Genomic DNA, 24,762 nt, shown 5'->3' with positions numbered 1-24,762 from the left:
AACCGAATTTCAAATTTCAAATTTCAAATCAGACTAGTGTCATCCCGCCAAGGCCGCTGGCCAATCGCTATTAAGAGTGGGTTGGACCTTTTGCGTTCTTAACCAATAAGTGTTACCGATTTTGAGCTGCGACCCGCCTACTTTCATAGGTCCAATAACAAAGGCGATAACACTCGTTCATCCAATGAAATTTTTGTTCCGGTCTCTCTCACGGTCAAACGGTCAAAACATTGTTGACATTATTGTCAACAAACGGGAAAATTTTTGCGCTGAGCTGTTGTCATAATGTTTATGAGAATGGCGTAAATTGAAAACATTGAGAAAAGGATCCGAAGAATGAGAGTTTGAGGATGAACTATACTAAATCATATTTAAATGTTTATAACGTTTATTTTGAATTACAATAGTATTAAAATATTGTAAGCTATAAACGTTTATTCTGTTAAAATGTATCTAATGATAATTAATAAATATTTTTTAATCTAAGCTATAAATTAGTTGAAAAAATAAATGCTATTATTAATAGTATGCATATTAAAATCATGCCTAAAATGTTTTTAAAGCAGTGTCATTGCATTACACCACATTAGTTCTAATCTAGTCAAATTCACCATACATAGCCTGCACCTAAGTACCTTTTTCAAATATATTTGTAAGTGAAATGGAAGCAGACACACAGATAGATTTCCTCTGTGATGGGGCATAAAAGCTGATTGGTTGTTGGAGTGGTAATAACATTGATTCATGATGCACATGTGCCTCTACCTCCCTCCCCTTTCTGTCTCTCTCCCTCTCTCTCAGCCTCCTTCATTTCATCACTGTCCTTGGGTGTGTATAGCAGTGTCTGACATTCTGTTGCTGAGGACTATGTGTGTGTGTGTGTGTGTGTGTGTGAGTGTGTACACGCAGAGTAGCCCAATGACGTTGTAAATTTGTGCTCATCCAGGAACAGAAGTCCTCCAGCAGCATCCCGTGAGCAGGGCAGAGGAGCAGTATGTCAGCCCATCCCAGCAGCTGAGCTTTGCTGTGGGATACGCAACTACATAGAGGTGAGTCTGTTTATCCGGCTTTCTTCTTCCATCCTGTCCCCCTTCCGTCCATTTGTGTTAATGAAATATTCATGATTTACAGCCTCTGTTTGTCCCGATTGTCATCTGCAGCTCTTATAACAGAGGTGAGCTATTTTAATGCTTTCTTTAAAGAATGTAAGTACTTCTTTTCACAGATATTTCTTGATCAGGCATTGTGTGTATTCAATACAAGGTTATGCATATCTGCGTAGCCAAGGAAATGTTGATGAGCATGTACCATTTCAGTTTTTTTAGCCCTGCAGTGAAACTAAGCTTTTATTTGCTGATATGTGCACACAGGTCAGATTCGTCCCCTCCCATCTCCATATCGATTTGTTTGCCATTGCCATTCCCTGCCTGTCAGCTACTTAGCAGCCCTACCCCCCCCTAATTCTTATAGATGGGATAATGTGTGCGGGGGGCAGTTTTATGGCCATTAGCTTCATATCTCCATCACAGTGAGATGACTTGTGAAAGTGAGGCCCTTGTAGTCATACGGACAATGTCAGTTGCCTATACAGTGATTTCTTAATAAGATCTAAAAATGTTTGTCCTGTGTTGTGTTTATTCTTGATTTAGTGACTGTTTAGCTCAGAAAAGAGGCAAAAGCTGTCACTAGGGCAGGATCATTTCAAAAGGTAATAGTATGTACCTTTAAGGTACTAACATGCACCTTTTAGGAGTAAATAAGGCATGAAAGTGACAGCTTTTGTACCTTTTTTCTAGAGTGTAGAAGAGTCCCTAGTTAATGGATCAGGGGTTTGAACTTAACCACAGGGGAGGTGAACCTTTTTCAACCACCTCTCCTAATCACAATCCCTCTCTACACTTTTTTCCATCACTGTAAAATGCTGCAGTAAAAACCTGTTAATTGGTTAATGATAAGTTATTTGCTTAAAAAAGGGGGGCATGTTATGCAATTTTACAGCAAAATACTACAGTTTTTTAAAGTGAAAAGAACAGGCCATTTTATAATTTACAGTGGAAAAAAAAATAGATTCCAAGAAATCTGTGACAGTTCACATTTTAAGTTTTCCACTGTTTCTTTTTTAGTTATTTTCTTATCAGTTATGTGCATTACGGTTTTATGTTAGATCTTATGTTGTTAAATAAGGATTTTTGCATACTTTTAATGTCACGCTTGTAAAAAAAAAAAAAAAACTGTCCAAGTGCGCACATCCAATAGGCAAAAAGCTCAAAGTGGGTGCTTCACCACACAAGAATTTGAAATAAAAAAAATCAAAGTAGGCACACCACAGCTTTAGAGGTAGAAAAATATTTATTTATGTTCTCACCACTTTTTATTTCACTTTTTATTATTATTTCAATGTCATGTTTATTACCACAATGCAAAGGCTTATCTTACTTAGTATTTTTGTCTTGTTTCTAGTCAAAATATCTACAAATTCTTTAAATCAAGATGCACTTACTAGATAAGCAAAATTATATAAGATATTTAGTCTTGTTTTGATTTGTCTTGTTTATTTTTTTTCCTTAGGAAACAAGACTAAATACCTTACATAATTTTGCTTGTCTAGTAAATTCATCTTGTTTTAAGAATTTTTTGATATTTTGACTACAAAATATATTTTGTGCCATCCCAAAGAGGCACAAAATCACTTTCACAGACTTTTACCTTAAATGTTCCCTCTTGGTGGAATGACCTACCCAATTCAATCCGAACAGCTGAAGCCTCTTCAAGAATCGGCTAAAACACATCTATTTCATCTTTATTTTACCCTCTAACTCTCTAATCCATTTTTTTCTATTCTTTTAAAAAAAACTATATTTTTTTATATCTTTTATTTTTTCTATTTTGTTTTCTTTTTATTTATTATACAATTAACAAAAAAGCTTGCTCTATTCTTTTCCTATTCTATCCATTTTCTTTTTATTTACTATATAATTAAAAAAAAAACTTATACTGCATTAAGCTAATCTGAGACTTGTCATAGCACTTTTGTTGATTTTGATTGCTTCCATTGTCCTCATTTGTAAGTCGCTTTGGATAAAAGCATCTGTTAAATGACTAAATGTAAATGTAGAAACAAGACAAAAATACTAAGTAAGATAAACCCCCACCTTTTTATGCAGTGAAAGATCATGTTTTGTATTTGTATGCTTGACATCTTCGATGTATTATTTACCTCTGCCTATGGATGAGCTCTTTGTGATTAGCTTTGCTTCTCACTACCTGTGTTTTTTTTAAACTTGTTGTCAGTATATTATGATGGTAAAAACATTTTTAGTAACATATTATAACATTACTTCATTGTATAAAATGTACGTTTTTTACTGTAAATTTAAGTTTAATCCATACAACTTAAAATGTTGCCAGCACACTTTTTCCAGTAAAGTTCTAGCAACCACAGCAGCCTTTTTTAACCATAATTTTTTTTTTTTTACAGTGTACACACAGATAAACATGTGTAGATCAGCCTAAAAGAAAAAGACAAATATAGACAAACATACAGACTGTGGGCATATGAATGGATAGACAGGCTGACAAATATAAATAGATAGATAGATAGATAGATAGATAGATAGATAGATAGATAGATAGATAGATAGATAGATAGATAGATAGATAGATAGATAGATAGATAGATAGATAGATAGATAGATAGATAGATAGATAGATAGAGTTATGAATGTTATGGTAAGAGCACTGACCGTTGTAAGGTGCTGGGCAGCAGATGGCACAGCGGCCTGTTGCCTGGACACTGTGTATGTGGCAGCCAAATCCAACCTGGCCAACTGGTCAGTCCTGTATATGTGGGGTTTTTTGTGCCCCTACTAAGTGAGTTTTTATTTATGTGAATTTAACAGTTATACATAATGCAATATAAAATACTACACATAACCCCTCTTTCAGTGCTTAATTTCCCCTAAAATTTAACCACAGTAATTCAGAAATTTAGAACATAGCTGTAAACACTTTGAAATAGTTTGACATTAAGCATTTAGTTTAACCTTCATTTGTTTATTGCTATTTGCAAATATTGTATCTACGGTCTGAGCTTGGTCAATTATTTTTGAGAAGCAGATTTTAGAATCAACATTGCAGACACAAAAAGAACAGATCTTAATACTTTTCTATTGATCAGTGACATGTGTGCTTCCCCTCTTGAAAAGCTCAGCCTGCCACCGCTCTGTTAAATGTTCTCCTGTCCGTATGCAGTTAAATTTGAAAGTTTCACTCTTTCAGATTGAAGATGTCCTCCACTCCGCTGGCCGAGGCAGAAGAGGATGTGTTTGGTGAGTGACCTCTCCCGTCTGCCCATCCCCTCCCCCCTCCATTAATGTCCAGATCTTCATTTCCACACTCCCAATGCACTGAGCGCATTACAGGAGAGAGCAGCTACAGTCTGGCTTCTAAAAGCACCAGGGGCTATGATTCTCTCTGAGCATGTGCGCTGGTTTGTTTTAGAGTCATAAATATTTTATTCAACATTTTTGTGAATTTCTAGATGGAATCTATCATGGTTGAGGAATAATGGTAGATGTAATGGGGACATTTAAGAGTTTGGCTTCATGGGATTTTTGTATAGGATTTGAAGGTGCAGCTTGCTGAGTCAGTCTCTACGTCACCACAGGAATTAGTGCTGAGATCTGAAAACGAGTTGGGAGAAGAAAGGTTTTGGCTATGGAATAGAGTAGAACCGTTTTTTATGAACATGTTCCCATTTTCCATTAGCAGCCTACAACATAGAGTGCATTAGCGCCCACGCAGTTTTTCTGTGGTGTTGATTCCGGAAGTATTTTTTCCATTCATTATTCCTATAGGGATTTTTAGAAAATCTTTGTTAAAGCATTATACGCCATGAACCAAACCAACCAGCTATGAGGTGAATCACAACATAATTTTTTTTTTTTTTTTTTTTTTGAAGCAAAACAGTATTTGAAAATAATATGGCAAAAAGACCAAGGTTCAAGTTTGTGAAAAGATATTCTTAAAGGGATAGTGAAAAAAAAATGAAAATTCTTAAATTAAAATAATTGACTTTTTTTCATTCTGTCATAATTTACTCCACCTCATGTTGATGTAAACCTGTATGAGTTTTTTTCCTCTGCTGAACACAAATTAAGACATTTTGAAGAATGATGGTTACCAAAAAGTTGACCACTGACATTTCATAAGTATGGAAAAAATACTAAGCCAGTCAGTGGCTACGTTCAACTGTTTGGTAACTAACATTTTTCAAATATCTTTTTTTTTTTGTTCAACAGAAGAAAAACAAATCTCATACAGGTTTGGAACAACTTGAGGGTTTAAATTTTTGGGTATACTATATTTTTAATGGCTTTAATTGGGGAAAGAACTATAATCGAAGCATTGCAAATGCTTGTAGTATGTGTACTATGCACATGCAAATGTACATCAGTGATGCCATAGAAGAACCATTTTTGGATCCCCAAGGAACCTTTCAGTGAACGGTTCCTAAAAGAACCATTTTGAAAAACATTTAAAAGATTTAAAGAACCTTTTTCGACTATAAAGAATCTTTTCTGCATCTGAAAGGTTTCATGTATGTTCAAGGTTCTTCTCTTTTTAAAAGTGTAGGCATGGAATCAGAGATGTAAAAAGTACTCAGAAATTTTACTCAAGTGAAAGTACAGATACTCAGTGAAAATTTTACTCAATTAAATGTACAAGTATCTGGCCAAAAACATCCTTGAGTACAAGTAAAAAAGTACAACTTTAAATTATACTCAAGTATTGAAAAAGTAAAAGTACTTTTTTTTCCTGACAGACATACAGACGTTTGGTTAAAGGGAGAGAGCACGAAAACAAAATACTATGGCACAGGTTACACATGTATATCTAGTGCAAGAACAACAATTAAAATGAAGCACATCGGGGAAAAAAATACAAGAAAAGGAACTAAAAGGAAACTCCATCCTTTCCACCCTCATGCCATCCCATATGACTTTCATTTATCAGATGAACACAAGCTAAGTGTTTTAGAAAAATCATCTCTTAACACAAGTGTATGGGAAATCCAAAAATGACACTTCAAAAACTATTTACAAAGTGAAAATGACAGTAATTTATGCAACCCCTGTTAATGAATCAGGGTCTTCTTAATTGAAACAAAGAAGAATACAAATACTAATATCTTAATCTTGACCGTCGTGTTCACTTTGGGTGGTTTCTGAAGTGGTCCTGTCCCCTTGCATTATATGGAATAAAAAGCTTTGCTTGTGTGCATCTAAAGAAAGAAAGTCATAAACATCTGGGATGACTGAGGTTCAGTAAATAGTGAGAGAAATTTCAGACAGAATACAAGAATGTGTTGAATTAATGAGCTGAGTCATAGAATTAAAACATAAAACATTAACATTTTGTAAGGCCACTTTTTTGTGTTGTCTATTCAATGTCACTGTCTAAAAGGATAATTAATCTTTTAATTGTTTATTTGGGACATTTAGTTTTGTTTTGTTTTTCTCAGCAAATACTGATAAATAATTATTTGCGACTAATTAAATTAATGACCAAATAATGTAATTATTAGGATTAAAAAAATATTAATTCCTACTCAGTGTGTCATATAAGGGCATATTGTAAATGCAACATATCCACTATCTGGTAAGAACATGACTAAACATGAATTACAATTAATTTAACATACAATGTTTTTTTAAATACTTTTTTTTTTTGGAGATTTGTAACATATATTTAAAAAAATCCCAAAAAAAATATTAATTGTATTTAAATTCTTATCACTGATTTCATTTGCACTCAATATTGTGCATTCAGCTAATATGTTACACAGCTAATGGCTCTATAAAAATAATGAACGAATAATGAATAAACGTTTTTGGGGGGAAATGCAATTTTGCTATGTCAATATGCTTCCTCAGATTTGATGGTGAAGATTTAAAGCCAGCCATTTACCTAATAAAAGTCATAACTAAATTAGCAATGTGTGTGCTTGATGCATGAAAACACTGATCATTGATTGTCACGTCAGGCATGCACGTTTAAGCTTCCATTTACCATATTTAATGTGCATAAGATACAATAAAAATGTAATGTACTTTTCAAGATGAAATAAAATTGTTTTTCAGAAATGTAATCAAGTAAAAGTATAAGTAGTCAGTTTGATTTGTACTTGAGTAAAGTACAAATCCCCCAAAATAATACTTAAGTAATCAAGTAAAATTACTCAAGTATTTTACACCTCTGCATGGAATACTTGGTAGAATGACCTACATTTCCCAAAATATGGACTGTACAACAGTGCATACAACTAATAAAACAACTGCTGTTAATTTGAATGGTACTTTATTTACCACAAAGTGTGCATATTAGTGTACCTTAAAGGTACATATTATTACCCAAAGTGTAGAATAGTATGTAAATGATGCATAATAGTAACTTTTGAAAGGGTACCATCCTAGTGACAGCTTTGGTACCATTTTTACAGAAACTTATAGTCATATTCCACATTGTAATAAACTTTAGTTGGCCTTCAATGTAAAATGACTGCTTTTGGCTGTTTTTTACTGGCTTTACTCACCACTTGCATTTAGAAATTGATGAGGTCATGTGACAAACAATAATATAATGTGACAACAAAGTACCATAGCACTGACCAAAGTTTAACAAAATGTATGACATATACTGCTTAAAAAATAGTACTGTATAAAGAATTCAAATAAATACATAAAAAAAGTACCACAGTATAGTCATTTTGACGTTTTCACTAATTGTTTTTGTTTGTTTATCTATCTATCTACAGTTGAGGTCAAAAGTTTACATACACCTTGTAGAATCTGCAAAATGTTAATTATTTTACCAAAATAAGAGGGATCATACAAAATGCATGTTATTTTTTATTTAGTACTGACCTGAATAAGATATTTCACATAAAAGACATTTACATATAGTCCACAAGAGAAAATAATAGTTAAATTTATAAAAAAAAATAACCCTGTTCAAAAGTTTACATACTGTGTTGTGTTAAACTGCCCACTGTTGTTCAGAAAAAATCTAATTCTTTTCAGCATTTTTGTGTATTTGACCTTCTTCCAACAGTGACAAAAAAGGGACTCATATGCAACTATTACAGAAGGTTCAAACACTCACTGATGATTCAGAATTAAAAACTATGCATTAAGAGCCAAGGGGGTAAACTTTTGAAGAGAATAAAGATGTGTACATTTTTCTTATTTTGCCTTATTTTCCTCAGTGTAAAAAGGTGGATTTTAAAATCATACAGTCATTGTTGGAAAGGATTCAAATACACAAAAATGCAGAGGAACCAAAGAATTTGTGGGACCTGAAGGATTTTTCTGAAGAACAGTGGGCAGTTTAACTGTTCAGGACAAACAAGGGACTCATGAACAACTATCACTTAACAAATACAGAAAAAATGTATTTGGGCCAGGTTTCACAGTGCCATTTAAATTACAGTTTGTTTTTCACAAAATAATATATGAAAACTCTTGTTGATCTGTATCTTTAAGTTTGTGTTTTGCACAGATCTACACACTGCCCAGTGCCATTCTCTCACTTTAGTGTATTTGTTAGTGTGCGTTTGTTACTTCCTGTTTCACTGACCCTCACACACACCCCCAGGGTGTACATGAGGAATGGCCACCCATCATTCATATAAGTAATCTAGGCTGTTGACAGCTTAATAGAGCTTTAGGCTTGCTTTACAGTGTCACTGCATTTTATGGATTGTAACGAGAACACTAATGTGCGTGTTGAGAGCAGTGCAGCAGTCTTTTATCATGATTTTCATCATATTTGTGGTGTTAGTTCGTGCGTCTTGGGCTACATGCTTGTCTCCAAATGCTCACCATCAAAAGAACTCAAGAAGTAAACGTACATCTATGTGTTTTATACCACATTAGACCTGACGGAGGCAGTTCCAGAGACTGAACGACTTGACAGCAGCCTACAGAAAGCCAAAGCACAACTGTCAATCAAAACCAGGAGACATCGGCCCTCTCGAACCCGCCTGAGAGACAGTGTGAGCTCCATAGATGGAGATGACAGCATTGATAGAATGGTGTGTTTGCGGTGGATTCTGTGCATCTAATTGATAATTCTGTCATTTGTCATATTATTTATTCCAAACCCATTAGCTATAATAAGGACCGTTATCATAACCCTTTTTTTTTTTTTGATGGAGTGCCTGACTCATTTAATGCGCTATAGGTAATGAAAATAACTAACTGAAGTTCAAATAAGCAATATAAATAAGCAGTTCTTTAAAATGTAATATTTCTAGATGTGACTTGTTTCCTGTGAGCTACACTACAATTTAAAATTTTGGGTGGCTAAGATTTTTGCTTTGAGTTTTCGAAAGAAGTCTCTTAGGCTCACTCAGGCTGCATTTATTTGATCAAAAATACAGTAAAAACAGTTATATTATTAAATATTATTCAAATATTGTTTTCTATTTTAATATATTTTAAAATGTAATTTATTCTTCTGATTAAAATTTTAGCAGCCATTAGTCCAGTGTTCATTGTCACTATTGGAAACATTGATTTGGAGCTCAAGAAACATTTCTTGTTTGGATTTCACGATTCTATGATGAGTAGGCGGTTCAAAAGAACTTAATTGTGACTCCGGAGCACAAATACAAGTCATAAGGGTACATTTTTTGACAATGAGATTTATACATCATAAATAAGTGTGTTACGAGAGAACAATATTTGACCGAGATACAACTATTTGAAAATCTGTAATCTAAGGGTGCAAAAAAAAAAAAAATGAAATATTGAGAAAATCACCTTTAAAGTTTTCCAAATGAAGTTCTTAGCAATGCATATAACTAATCAAAAATTCAGTTTTAATATATTTACGGTAGACAATTTACAAAAATCTTCATGGAACATAATCTTTACTTAAAATCCTAATGATTTTTGGCAAGAAAAATCAATAATTTTACCCATAAAATGTATTTTTGGCTATTGCTACAAATATACCCATAATGCATGTAATGCATCCTTGCTTAATATAATTATTTTATTAATTTCTTTTAAAAAGTCTTAAGTCTTAAGTAGCACGGGTTTGTAGAAATAGCCAAAAATACATTGTATGGGTCAAAATTATCGATTTTTCTTTTATGCCAAAAATCATTAGGATATAAAGTAAAGATCATGTTCCATGAAGATATTTTGTAAATTTCCTACAGTAAATAGATCAAAACTTAATTTTTGTTTAATAATATGCATTGCTAAGAAACTTCAATTGGACAACTTTAAAGGTGATTTTCTCAATATTTAGACTTTTTGCACCCTCAGATTCCTGATTTTCAGATAGTTGTCAGCCAAATATTGTCCTATTATAACAATATATCAATGGAAAGCTTATTTATTCAACTTTCAGAAGATGTATACATCTCAATTAAAAAAAAAATGAACACGTATGACTGCTTTTGTGGTCCAGGGTCACACACACACACACACACACACATATATATATATATATATATTTCTAATTCATTGTATTAGTTTTTTATTATGTTTTATATACTGTATAGGAAGATACTCAAATCTAAGATATTTACTGACAATCTTCCCTTCCACTAAGTTCTTTATTTTAAAGCACTAAAGGAACTATCATGGTGCTTTTTAGGTGACCACTTTTGCATTTTTGGAGCTTGGCAGTTATGGTTATTTAAAAAAAGAAGATAAGAAGAAAAAACAACATATGGGATTATTACTGAATTCGCATTTGTAGGTGAACTGTTCCTTTAAATGCTACCTTGCGATGTAAACATCCGTTTCATTTTAGTAAAACTGAGACACTATTATGGTCTTTATTATCATTTCGTTTGTATTTTAAAATTGTAATTAAAGTTTTAGTAACTTTTTAGTCATTTTTTATATTTGTGTAAACCAAGTTAAACCAAATGTAAATGAAAAATGGCAACCAGCTAACATAAAATAGGGTTTTGTTGTTTTAAATATAGTTTATTTAAATTCAGTTAATGTCAATGTAAAGTAAGTTTTTTGTCGGCTTTAGTTTCAGTTGACCCTAAAAAACACACATTCATGTGACATATGTCATTGTATGTGTCTGCGCTTTAGAGTTTTGGTGGCTCCGTGCAGACCTCCTCTTCTCCAGTCCACCCTTCCTTTCACTGCTCCTCCCCCTCCTCCGACCTGCTCCTTTCCTCCCCTTCCTCACGGAGAGACCGAACCTTCGCCTTTGACCCCTGCACTGTGGTTGGAGAAAAGGAGACACAAGATGAAAGACGGAGCTACAGGCATCTCCTGAACACCCCCTCTCAAGAGGCTTTTCACCTCACCCCCTCTAAGTCTCCCACTAGACCCTGTGTCCATTCAGAGACATCTTCTCCAGCACATCTTTGCCAGACTGACAACCTCAAGTCTCGTGAGGGCAGCCAACCTCTTCTACACTATGGAGAATACTCACAGAGCGAAGGTTTGAACTGCAGACGAACATCTCATCTATCATGTATTCAGACACCTTCAACATTTCTCACATAATCACAGTTTATTTGCTTTAGTTTTTAATTTTTATCAGTTTTACTGGTAGTCCACTGCATGAATAATTTAATATATACTACATACTTTATTTTGCTATTTACTCTGATCTGGATTGCTGTATATTTTAATTTTGAGCTTCTGTTCTGATTGTGATCTGGACTAAATTCTGTCCCAGTTGTTCAAAAAGTTTAATCTGGATCAGAATGATTCGTATTTGGAAATCCCCCCTTTTTTTTTTTTTTTTTTGCTATCCTTGAGCAGGTAATTCTTCTTACTTTTACTGGTTTTTCAAAGCAACATTGAATTAGATCACCATGATCCAACTTTTTCAGATTATCAAATCCAGTTTACCAGCACTCTAAACTGCGTTTACACTTGGCATTAACATGCAGCCTCTATATCGGTGTTGTCCACATACACATTGAAAAATCAAGTGTAAATGTTATCTGATCAGCATGTCCTGGTCCAGAGGTAGTTAAGGACACATTGTGATCAGATCTCAGTGTAAAGTAAATGCAATCCAGTCATTGTGTTTGCATTCGCAGGTCGACATTACGTAAAACCCTCCCCCTCTCTTGTGAACCGTTAGAGGGCAGATAGAGGAAAGTACCCGAAAGTTGCTCATTCTCTGTATAGAAAACCCACCACAGGTCGACTTTGCACTGGGGTCATTCCCTGCAGACTTATTTAAATATTGTGCGGGAAAGAAAGATCCAAACGGTTATCCAGATAGAGAAGTCAGTTGATGTTGCCAAGTGTAAATGGGCCGTGTCCTGATTTACCGATGATCCGATCTGTTTTATCAGATCACGATGATCGCATGGTAATGCTAAATATAAGTGCAGCCTAAATGAGACTGCCCATCACAATAGAATAATCCAATGCAATTCTGCTTTAGAAAAACTGGCAAAAAATTAAGATTACCTGATCCTGGATAGAATGGCAGAATGATCCTGAACCAGATCATTCTGATCCACATTAAATGTTTCGAACAGCTGGGTACCGATTCTAATCTGGATTCTGATGCTCATTTTTATGATCTGTTTTCAGACGACAGTCATGACACTGGTCCTGATGAACCTGATAGTCCAACAGTGCTGCTGGACAAGAAAACCAGGAGACGTTTTCTTGATCTGGGGTTAGTATCTTAAAGGCATAGTTCACCCAAAAATGAAAATGCTTTCATTAATTACTCACCCTCATGTCATTCCAAACTCTGTAAGATGGAACACAAATTAAGATATAGCTTTCTGTATAGATTTCTATATAGCTGCTTTATTCTATATTTCTGACCCTGCATAGATAACAACGCAACTATAATGATTAAGGCCCAGAAATGTAGTAAAGATATTGTTAAAATAGTCCATGTGACATCAGTGATTCAACTGTAATTTTATGAAGCTACAAGAATAGTTTTTGTGTTTAAAGAAAACAAACTTCATTCAACAATTTCTTCTCTTCCGTGTCAGTCTTTTATGCATGTTCACAAGAGTACACAACGCATACATGTGCATTCCACTGCTTGTAAACAAGGCACAGTGTATCCGAGTTCTACACCAGAATGGTAGATCCTGCCTCAGCAGCACTACACATATGCGTTGTAGTAGTCTTGTGAAAAAAAAAAGTTATAAATTGATTTGTATTTTAATAAGTAAAATAAGTATTTGATCCCCTATCAATCTGCAAGACTTCTGTCTCCCAGGTGTCTGTTTATGCAGGTAACAAATGAGATTAGGAGTACTCTCTTAGGTAGTCTCGCTGACTGACGGCTGAAGGTCTGGAACTCATGGCAGCTTTCATTGGCCAAGTCCCGCCCATAAAACCGTTTGATCGACATGTCAAACAACCAATCACAGTTCGTTTCGTTCAGCGTCATGTTTCTGTGCGTGGAAATGCCCCCACAACAATAGACTGGCGTGCAACAAGTCAGTCATTGAAATAACCAGCATTGAAAGATAACGAAGAAGAGGGAGAACAAGCAGTAAGTTAGTAATTTGTTCGCGAACGTCGCATGTGTGTATAACAACAATGGCGTCTGGATAAGCACATTTTAGCAAAACGCGAGTAAATCAGTCTGCGCTTTGTTTCCCGGCGGACCGAAAATAAACGCGACACTTGCGTCTTCCGGAAATCCAGTCAAATTCAACTAATCAGATGACGACTTCGACATTCCTGAAGTGTTTCAGTTAAGCGTACCATATGCATCAGACGTTTAGCCAACGTTCTGTGGGCGTGACGTCTGAGGCTGAGACTATCTCTTAGGTGGCTTTTACACTGGGCTCATTTGCTGTGGTCCGTGCCAGGGTGCGCTTGTTCCTGGTGCCCCCCGCAGCGTTGGTCTGGTTTCACACTTAACTTGATTCTGTCGAACCCTGGCACAAACACGCACAGCACATGATAGAAAACAATAGTAAATTGTATTAGTAATATAAATTGATAGTAAATTGTGTTTTTTATTAATTTTGTGCTATCATGTTCAGCGGAGGAAACAACATTTGGGTTTACTGTGTGTATGTCACATTCAGACTGCTTTCTGCCGCCTGCAAACAGACTATTTTGACGATACACTGATTCACATTCATTTGCCGCTTTGATTGCACTAATGCACAAATACACTGCAGGCTCACTCCTGCTCGAATTTCACGGAAAATCATCAACACTATGTCTTAAATATCTCTTACATGTGTTTACTTCCTGAACAAGTGCGCACTCGAGTCTGTGTTGCTTTCATATTCATGCAAACCGCACCACAGTTTGAGTGCAACCGAACTCAGACCACCTCCTTCAGGTAGTCTTGGGTTCGGTACCTCGGTGAGCACCCGCATTCACATGACAGCTTTCACACTAGCCAAACGTACCGAACTCTGATGTCAAACTGTCTCTGATGTCAAAACATCTCAGCTTGTTACTTGTATAAAAGACACCTGTCAACAGAAGCAATCAATCAATCAGATTCCAAACTCTTCACCATGGCCAAGACCAAGGATGTCAGGGACAAGACTGTAGACCTACACAAGGCTGGAATGGGCTACAAGACCATCAGCAAGCAGCTTGGTGAGAAGTTGGTCGTGATTATTCGCCAATTGAAGAAACACAAAATAACTGTCAATCTCACTCAGTCTGGGGCTCTATGTAGGATCTCACCTGGGTAGTTTCAATGATCGTGAAAACGATAAGGAATGATCCCAGAACTACACGGGATGATCTTGTCAATGATCTCAAGGCAGCTAGGACCATAGTCACCAAGAAAACGATTGGTAACACACTACACCGTGAAGGACTGAAATTCTGCAGTGCCCACAAAGTCCCCCTGCTCAAGAAAGCACATATACAGGCCCATCTGAAGTTTGCCAATGAACATCTGAATGATTCAGAGAACTGGGTGAAAGTGTTGTGGTCAGATGAGACAAAAATTGAGCTCTTTGGCATCAACTCAACTCGCCATGTTTGGAGGAGAAGGATTGCTGCCTATGACCCTAAGAACACCATCCCCTACGTCAAACATGAAGGTGGAAACATTATGTTTTGGGGGTGTTTTTCTGCTAAGAGGAAAAGGACAACTGCACCACATCAAAGGGACGATGGACAGGGCCATGTACCATCAAATCTTGGGTGAGCACCTCAGCCAACCCTCAGCCAGGGCATTGAAAATGGGTCGAGGATGGGTATTCCAGCATGATCAGGCTCTTTGGCATTAACTCAACTCACTGTGTTTGGAGGAGGAGGAATGCTGCCTATAACCCTAAGAGTTCCATCCTCACCGTCAAACATGGAGGTGGAAACATTATGCTTTGGGGTTGTTTTTTTGCTAAGGGGACAGGACAACTGCACCGCATCAAAGGGACGATGGACGGGGCCATGTACTGCCAAATAGTGATGCGCGGGTCGTCTCATAACCCGCGGACCCCACGGGTAACCCGCGGGTCAGGTTGAGGCAGGTAAAGAAATTGTCACTTTATTCGCGGGGCGGGTTGGGACGGGTCATTAAAAACAAAATTAAATAAAATAATCTATGTATGTTGTGTGCAATCCCCTATAGCAGGGGTTTTCAAACCTGTCCTGGAGCCTCCCCTGCCCTGCACATTTTGTATGTCTCCCTTATTAGGCACACCCAATTCAGGTCTTGCAGTCTCTACTAATGAGCTGATGATTTGAATCAGGTGTATTAGATGAGAGAGACAAGCAAAATGTGCAGGGCAGGGGAGGCTCCAGGACAGGTTTGAAAACCCCTGCCCTATAGCCTATATTAAATTATTAAATATTTGGGAATATCTATTTTCATATTTTATTAAGTTCTTTAATAAGGTTATCAACACGTCACATCATGAAAGCGCCAAGCAGCTCCCGCTGCCAGCAACGAGCGCATCAAGGGAGCGCACATTCAGCTCTGCTGGACTGGTGCTGGAGTCTAGGCGAAATAGATTAAACCCCGGTACAGTGGATGCCATTTTTTTTTTTTTTTTTTTTTGCACATCGAACGTAAAAACGCTAAATGAACATTTCCATGTGTTAAATAAAACAAAAGTTTAGTGGTTATTTAGCGTAGGCTGTAAACTGTAGGCCTATACACATCTGAAATAAAAAAAAATTGTTTAGCCTAGATGAATACAAACGCTGCTTTGTAAATGTTGAAAATGTTTATCATTATCTACAGTGGTGTAGTGGAGGGTAGGTATACGGCGTATACCCACTTTATCAGGCGGCTATGCGTATACCTATTTTTAAATCTCCTCTGATGCGCATTATTCAGTAGTGTCCTGCATTAGCCAAAATCATGACAGTCAACCACATCCAGTCATATGTGAATAAATGTAAATATTCGCTAAAAAACACCCAATAAAGACAGTAATGATGCAGTCAGGACCGTGGCGCCGGCTTGCTTTAAATTGTATTTGATGATTGCACCTGATGCGCCTGCACCCTAGTCATTTTAAACAGTACATAACAACGAACACAATACCTTACAAACAAAAAGAAGGTAAATTCGATCAGAAATTCCTTAAACCAATGAACCCCTGTAAACCTTTAAGTCCAAGGACCCAGTAAACTAATACGTTCAAATAGAAAGTTCAAAACGAAATTCATAAATGAAGCGTATACCCACTTTTCTTCCGGCACCACTAACGTTACACCACTGATTATCTTGTTATTAATATGACCTGATTTATGGTTCATATTCATAATCGTATGTTGTTACCAGTGTACAGGGTGATGTTTCCAAGCACTTTCAGGCTGAAATAAAGGCTGTTTTCATTATGATTACAATGCCTAGTATGTCTATTTACTGGTCACGTGTGCGGGGCGGGGCGGGTTGTAAAAATAGATACAGTGGTGCGGGGCGGGCTGGGGCGGGCCAAATAATTTCATAAAAGCGGGACCCGTGGGTTGAAAAAAACCCCGACCGGCGCATCACTACTGCCAAACCTTGGGTGAGCTCCTCAGCCAGGGCATGAAAAATGGGTCGTTGATGGGTATTCCAGCATGATCAGGCTCTTTGGCATTAACTCAACTCGATGTGTTTGGAGGAGGAGGAATGCTGCCTATAACCCTAAGAACACCATCCTCACCATCAAACATGGAGGTGGAAACATTATGCTTTGGGGTTGTTTTTCTGCTAAGGGGACAGGACAACTGCACCGCATCAAAGGGACGATAAACGGGGCCATGTACTGCCAAACCTTGGGTGAGCACCTCAGCCAACCCTCAGCCAGGGCATTAAAAATGGGTCGTGGATGGGTATTCCAGCATGACAATGACCCAAAACACACGGCCAAGGCAGCAAAGGAGTGGCTCAAGAATAAACACATTAAGGTCCTGGAGTTGCCTAACCAGTCTCCAGACCTTAATCCCATAGAAAATCTGTGGAAAGAGCTGAAGGTTCGAGTTGTCAAACGTCAGCCTAAAAACCTCAATGACTTGGGGAGGATCTGCAAAGAGGAGTGGGACGAAATCCCTGAGATGTGTGCAAACCTGATGGCCAACTACAAGAAACGTCTGACCTCTGTGATTGCCAACAAGGGTTTTGCTAAGTCATGTTTTGCGAAGGGGTCAAATACCTATTTCACTCATTAAAATTTTTTGAAATGCATTTTTCTGGATTTTTTGTTGTTGTTGTTATTCTGTCTCTCACTGTTCAAATAAACCTACCGTCATTTTTTGTCAGTGGACAAACATACAAAACCAGTCTTTATTGTACACAGAGTATGCTAGCTATGTCTAAAAAAAATTTGGAAGATTTTAAATGTTTTTAATGTTAAACATGTAGAGACAACTATAGGTTTACTTTCTGATGACTGTAAACAGTCTCTGTATGTGAGAGCAATGTTTGTGCATTATACAGATGCTGTAGTAGTGGCCAGAGTTGCGCTTTAAAGGTTATCTGCTTGTTTCTCTGTGGGCAGGGTCACTTTACGTCGCACATATGGAAAGGTCAGGAAAGACAGATCCAACAGACTATCAGCAGGAAATCGGTATGTGTGTGAGTCTGTCCTACATTTATTCAGCTAATGTCAGTCATCTAAGTACCAGTGTTTCTTTGCATACCTGTACAGATGTAGATGTGTGAGGTATTTTTATTGTGTTTATATCCAGGGATTCAGAGAAAACAGAGAACCGGTCTTCGCGTTCTTCTGGTCCACCGTTTGTGCCTTTCTCCTGGTTCAGTGAAAGATTAAGAGGCTCTGGCTCCCCCAAGAACATTCAGTCCCCATCCAGACCTTTCACCCAGGTAACCTAATCTCAGCTAGAGTCCATAGGTTCTATTAATATTGTATGAGAAACAATAGAATGCTGCGGTGATGATGTATTTTTATAGGCCGAAAGTTAGAATCACCCTTGTTCTTTCTGCAAAATTTCAAAAGGATTTTCCTGTTCAGTGTTATGCTGTCCCCAGACAACATCTGTAATGCTATTACCCACTTTATAGCAACTTTATTAGTTTTTAAAACAAGTTAAAGCTTAAAGGTTTTACTTTATGCCATAGAATTAATAATGAAGAATTAACATATTTTGAACCTTTTTTAGGCATTTAAACAAAAACCCATTCAAAAAAAGCCATCTTAGAACAATTGAAAAGTCTGATATTAATAGTTTAAGCAGCACATTTCAAGGATTGAGTGATTGGGCAAGTACAATATTAATCCAATAGCAAACACACAGTCTCTATGTATACGGTATTTCTCATTTCGCAAAAAGAATGTGGTCCTTTTTGTGACGGTCAAAGAGTGAGTCATGAAAAAATTGCAATTGCAAATGGTGGACCTCAAGTAAAAAAAAAAAGATAATGTAAGCTCTTTAATGGAATGAAAATAATGATAAATACTATAATTTCTATATGAATTTGACATAATTTTTTAATTATTTTAAACTGCCATTTATGGAATATTACAGCACTCTATCACTCATTCCTCTTTCTTCAAGGGCTCTAGTACTGATGAGGAATTTGATTCTTCAGTGGGTTTACTGGAAGACTGCAGACCCTGCAAGACTGAGTCATCACAACCCTATCAGACCCTCCCCGAGCATTCAGATGGGGTGAGATAACAAAACTAAAACTCTTTTGTAGAAATTACCCAGTAATGTCTACATTTGGTCAAGTCTCTTACATCATACTTGTGGCTAAAAAAATAGTCTCATACTGAAAGAAGTACAGTTAAGGTCAAAAGTTTACATACACTTTGCAGAATCTGCAAAATGTTAATCGTTTACCAAAATAAGAGGGATCATACAAAATGCATGTTATTTGTTATTTAGTATTGACCTGAATAAGATACACTACATTGCCAAAAGTATTGGGACACCCCCTTTTAATGAACAGGTTTGACTACTTTAGTAATTTCCATGATTATAAATTCTAGGGGATTGTGTCCTTCTAATTTTGTAGCAACAGTTTGGACGGGACCATTATCTATTCTAACCTAACAGGACCATACCTCTGTGTATAAGGCAAGGTTAAAAAAGAAATTATTGATTAAGTCTTTGTGGAAGAACCTGACTGGTCTGCATAAAGCAAAGTCTTAATCCCAGCTGAACACTTCTAGTGACTTTAAATGTAGACCTTGCGCCAAAAACTACAAAACCAAAAAACAATAACTTGTACACTCACTATATGGACAAAAGTATTGGGACACCCCCTTCTTTAGAACAGGAAAAGGCACTTTCAAAACGGTGGCAACAAAGATGGAAATATAATTCATGTATTTAAAAATTGTATTTCTATCTCTGTTGCAACAATTTTGGAAGTGTCTAAAATGATTGTAGATATATGTGCAAGTCATTGCTGTTTGGTGGTGAGTTTTTGGCTCAAGTTCTGCATTTAGTCAGTCACACCAGAGGTGTTCAGCTGGGATTAGAACTTTGCTTTATGCAGACCAGTCAAGTTCTTCCAAATTCACTTAATCATTTCTTCTAGAACTTTGTCTTATACACAGAGGCATTGTCATGTTAGAATAGAAAAGGCTTCTGTTGCTATAAAATTAGAAGCACAAAATTCTCTAGAATATCATTATATGCTTAAACATTAAGATTTGTACTCATGGAAATTACTAAAGTAGTCAAACCTGTTCATTAGAAGGGAGTGTCCCAATACTTTTGGCAATATAGTGTACTTCACATAAAAGACGTTCACATATTAGTCCACAAGAGAAAATAATAGTTACATTTATAAAAATGACCCTGTTAAAAAACTTGATTCTTAATACTGTGTTGTTACCTGAATGATCCAGAGCTATGTTTTTTTTTTTTTTTTAATGATGGTTGGTTAAGAGTCCCTTGTTTGTCCTGAACAGTTAAACTGCCCACTGTTCTTTAGAAAAAAATCCTTCAGGTCCAATAAATTCTTTGGTTTTTCAGCTTTTTTGTGTATTTGAACCCTTTCCAATAATGACTGTATGATTATGAGATCCATCTTTTCACAGTGAGGACAACTGAGGGCGTCATATGCAATTATTACAGAAGGTTCAAATGCTCACTGATGCTCCAGAAGGAAAAACAATGCATTAAGAGCCGGGGTGTAAAGTTGACAGAATGAGATGTGTACATTTTTCCTGTTTTGCCTTAATGTCATATTTTTGTCATTTGGTACTAAAAAAAAAATAAGTTAAATTTACCCTAATCTTCAAATTCCAAAAGTTTTCACCCCCTGACTCTTAAATTCATTGTGTTTCCTTCTGGAGCATCAGTAAGCATTTGAACCTTCTGTAATAGTTGCATATGAGTCCCTCAGTTGTCCTCAGTGTGAAAAGATGGATCTCACAATCATACAGTCATTGTTGGAAAGGGTTCATGGTTAAAGGTTTCAAATGCTGAAAAACCAAAGAATTTGTGTAACCTAAAGGATTTTTCTGAAGAACAGCAGGCAATTTAACTGTTCAGGACAAACAAGAGACCCATGAACAACTATCAGTTAAAAAAAAAAAAACACAGCTGTGGATCATTCAATGTAGTTCCAACGCAGTATTAAGAATCAAGTGTATGTAAACTTTTCAATGGGATCATTTTTATAAATTCAAATATTATTTTTTGTTGTGGACTGTATATAAATGTAACATGCATTTTGTATGACCCCTCTTATTGCAGATTCAAAAATACAATAAAAAAAAACGTAAATATTATTGCAATTTAATAACTTCTATTTTAATACTTTTTAAACTATTTAATTCCTGTGATGGAAAAGCTTACTCCTGTCTTCAGTGTTAAATGATTCTTCAGAAATCATTCTAATACGTTGATTTGATGCTCAAGAAACACCTTTTATCGTTATCAGTGTTGAAAAAGTTTGTGCTGCCTAATATTTTTGTAAAAACCGTGATACCATTCAAAAGTTTGAGCTTAGTAAGATTTAAATTAATTAATACTTTTATTCAGCAAGGACACATTACATTTGATCAAGTGATAGTAAAGATTCAATAATGATTTCTATTTCAAATAAATGCCATTCTATTTATCAAAGTAACCTGAAAAAAAAAAATGTATTACAGTTTCCACTAAAAGCATTTTTTAAGCATTAATAATTATACAAACCACTGTTAATAATTGAGAACCAATAATAACTGAGCCCATGACTTCTGAAGAATCATGAAACAATGAAGTTGAAAAAATGATGTTGAAAATCCAGCTTTGCAATCACAAGAATAAATTACATTTTAAAATATATTAAAACACGAAACAGTTCTTTAAACTGTACTTTACAGCCTTGATGAGCATGAAATACTTAAAAAACATTAAAAAAATCTTAATTATTCCAAACCTTTGACTTGTAGTGTATATAAATACACCTAAGAGTGCAGCTGTTTAATTCTAAATCCAAAAAGGGACAGAACGGTTGCAGAACAGCTTGCAAAAACATCTTAATATACAGGTAGAACATTAATATAGATTTTTCATGAAGTGCAGTTTCAGTCCTCTCAAATGCAGAGAGGAACATTTGGAGATCGATAGCACTGGCACACACAGCATAAAACCATCTTCCACTGAGAAGGACAATCATATTATGGTGAAGTGAAACAGACTCACACTAGCTTAATCATGTTAAAGGTGGTTTGTGCAGCATATTCAATTTGAAATAAATTACTGCACTGTTTGAATATACTAAATTAAAGCAGTTGGTACATTTGCTTGTTGGTTTTCTTAAGCAGTCATTCTTTAAACATTAAACATTACACCTGTAACCAACAAAAGTATCGTTTGCTCCTTGTGGAAAATTGTTGCTTTAAACTGTATGCTCTAAACTCTGTATGTGTTTTTTTCAGAATGACTGTGACAGCAGTCGTGGCACAGATTTCAGTTTTAAAAAGAAGATGCTTTCTGCTGCTGGCAAAGATAGGACAGAGCGACAGAATGGGGTTCACGGAAAACGGGACAGTGGGAAAAATGGACACAGTGAAGATGGACAAAAATTACTGACCACTTGATGGCGTTTCTAAAAGACTGAATACAATACGCTGCAGGTGCCATTATTAATGTCAAACATTGCTTTGGCTTTCACAATGTATTACTGATGGATATATTAATAAAGATAACTTGCAAAATTTGTTCATTTACATATTATTGAAACACTGATTCAGCAGCATGTGTGCAAAGTGTCTAAAGGTGTGCCATTGTTGTATAATGTACATTGCTTTGTAATTTATTGAACATTAATAAGACCTCGTCAGCATGTTTGTCAGGAAAACATTGACAGAAGAAGATTTTTTTCTGGATTATGGACAACAACTGGAACATGAAGTGAAACATGTTTCAAAACCAGAAACAACCAGCTTAATGACAGACTTACACTTTACACTGACAAATTAGCATAGTATATATATTCATCAGAATATGTGGACATTCGATCATTAGATCTCTAATTAAAGAGAGATTAGTTAGGGGTGTTCTGTGATGAAGGCTATGGGACATAGAGGAAAGGTTTGGGGGGGAGCTATAAAGGGGGGAAAAAGGATCAATGTCCTGAATGTCATTTTACAGCCTATAAGCAGAACCTGAATGAGCAACAGGAACTTACACTATTATTACCCAACGGGATGCTGCTTCTGAATCTACGGGCTGACATACAGTACTGTGCAAAAGTTTTAGGCGACTAGTATTTTCACCAACAAAAAAAAATGGTTTTAGGTCAGTTATTTCTATCTTTTGCTGTAGTGTGTCAATAGGAAATATCAGTCTACATTTTCAAACATTAATTTTGCCATTAATTGTAATAATCCAGTCAGACTTTTGTTTGTACAAGGAGTCTGACAACAGCCAGTGCTCCACACACAAATCTGATCTCATCATCATCCAGTCTGTCTAGAATGGCATGAAGAAACAGAATGAACTGAGACAGACTAAATCCAGAAGAACTGTAGCAACTCTCATCTCCAAGATGCTTCAAGACAGCTACCTAAAACTTGATTTAATTATTTAATAGACGTTAATTGATATTTATGACATTATTTTTGACAGCATCCTCATTTTACATCATTTTTAAACAAGTGCCTAAAACTTTTAATAGTACTGTAGCTTCACGGGTAGGTTTTTTCATGAAGCATCTTGGAGACGTTGCCGCAGTTGTTCTGGATTTAGTCTGTCTCAGGTTGTTCTGTTTCTTCATGTCTTTCCAGACAGAATGGATAAGGATGGTGATGAGATCAGATCTCTGTGTGAGCACTGGCTGTTGCCAAGACTCCTTGTACAAACAAAAATCATTATTACAATTAATGGCAAAATGAATTGTTGGAAATGTAAACTGATATTTCCTACTAACACTAAAGCAAAAGATTGAAATAACTGACTTAAAACTTTTGCACAGTACTGTATACTGTTTGCCTAAAAACGAATGACCCGATCTTTTTTAGTAAAAGAGAAACATTATCGTGACCAGTGTACCCTAAAAATTATAATTTGTCCATCATAGATCATTGAGACATTTCCCTGTTGAAAAAAAAAACAGCATATGCTGGTTAGGAAAGTTTTGATGCTGGGATGCTGGTTTAAGCTGGTCCTTTGCTGGTTTATGCTGATCCTTGACCAGCTAAGGACCAGCATAAACCAGCAAAGCCCCAGCATTAACCAGCTAAAACCAGCACCAAAACCTACCTAACCAGCATATGCTGGTTTTTTCAACAGGGTTTGCATCGGACATCAAGACCCTGTCAGAAGTCGATTCAGTTAAAGTGGTTCACAAAGCAGAATGAATGATGCATTTGTGAATCCGAATGATGCAATTACAGCAATTAAAAACTCACTGATTCAATGCAAAATCACAATAAATTTAGCTCTACCTTTTCTGTATTATTTAGCCCCGGCCCCTGTGTGTTCTTATATTAAATAGCCAAACGTAACTATTGTACTTTTCCATTGTAAGTTAGAAATGTACAATGAAAACTTATACTTTACTAGTATGAACTATTTAAGGAATCATTATAGAACTGGACGCAGATTAACCTGAATCAGAACAATTATAACTAGGCCTATTTTAAGCTCGTATTGATGAAGATCATTATTATAATAATTAGAAATACAAATGCAAGTGTTGTGAAACATTAAAAATGACTTCGTTATATTTATCAAATAGCACTACACTTGGAAAACCTTTTTGTTAAGATGTGTGATTTCATGCTACTTTGATTTACCACAAAACCAGTCATAAGTAGCATGGGTATATTTGTAGCAAAAGACAAAAATGCATTGTAGCCTATGGGTCAAAACGATTTGTCTTTTATGCCAAAATCACTAG

At 36.0% G+C, this 24,762-nt stretch overlaps 1 protein-coding gene across 2 annotated transcripts; it reads left to right on the top strand.

Annotated features, from left to right (window-relative positions):
• The first annotated feature begins 362 nt into the window (after positions 1-362).
• samd14 (sterile alpha motif domain containing 14) lies at positions 363-22,578 on the top strand. 2 transcript variants are annotated; one of them, XM_073828784.1, is made up of 10 exons: positions 363-1,049; positions 1,132-1,174; positions 4,279-4,328; positions 8,937-9,094; positions 11,127-11,484; positions 12,600-12,687; positions 17,951-18,019; positions 18,141-18,276; positions 18,969-19,082; positions 22,298-22,578. In XM_073828784.1, exons 3-10 carry the CDS (start codon positions 4,286-4,288, stop codon positions 22,457-22,459), a joined length of 1,128 nt encoding a protein of 375 aa, XP_073684885.1. In that variant the 5' UTR covers positions 363-1,049; positions 1,132-1,174; positions 4,279-4,285; the 3' UTR covers positions 22,460-22,578. The 2 variants fall into 2 exon arrangements, with proteins under 2 accessions (XP_073684885.1, XP_073684886.1); XM_073828785.1 differs by lacking the exon at positions 1,132-1,174.
• The last annotated feature ends 2,184 nt before the right edge of the window (positions 22,579-24,762 follow it).

Source organism: Garra rufa, chromosome 22, assembly GCF_049309525.1.
Source record: "Garra rufa chromosome 22, GarRuf1.0, whole genome shotgun sequence".
In the NCBI taxonomy this organism is placed as follows: domain Eukaryota; kingdom Metazoa; phylum Chordata; class Actinopteri; order Cypriniformes; family Cyprinidae; genus Garra; species Garra rufa.
Note: the sequence above shows the minus strand (reverse complement) of the source record. Positions and strands in the feature narration are given on the sequence as shown.

What these genes read in the sequence shown, in the direction of transcription:
- samd14 (XM_073828785.1), top strand. Translation starts at nt 4,286, where the DNA reads ATGTCCTCCACTCCGCTGGCCGAGGCAGAAGAGGATGTGTTTG. An exon ending in ATGACAGCATTGATAGAATG is followed by an intron (nt 9,095 to 11,126) that starts GTGTGTTTGCGG and finishes TCTGCGCTTTAG; the next exon opens with AGTTTTGGTGGCTCCGTGCA. An exon ending in AGAATACTCACAGAGCGAAG is followed by an intron (nt 11,485 to 12,599) that starts GTTTGAACTGCA and finishes ATCTGTTTTCAG; the next exon opens with ACGACAGTCATGACACTGGT.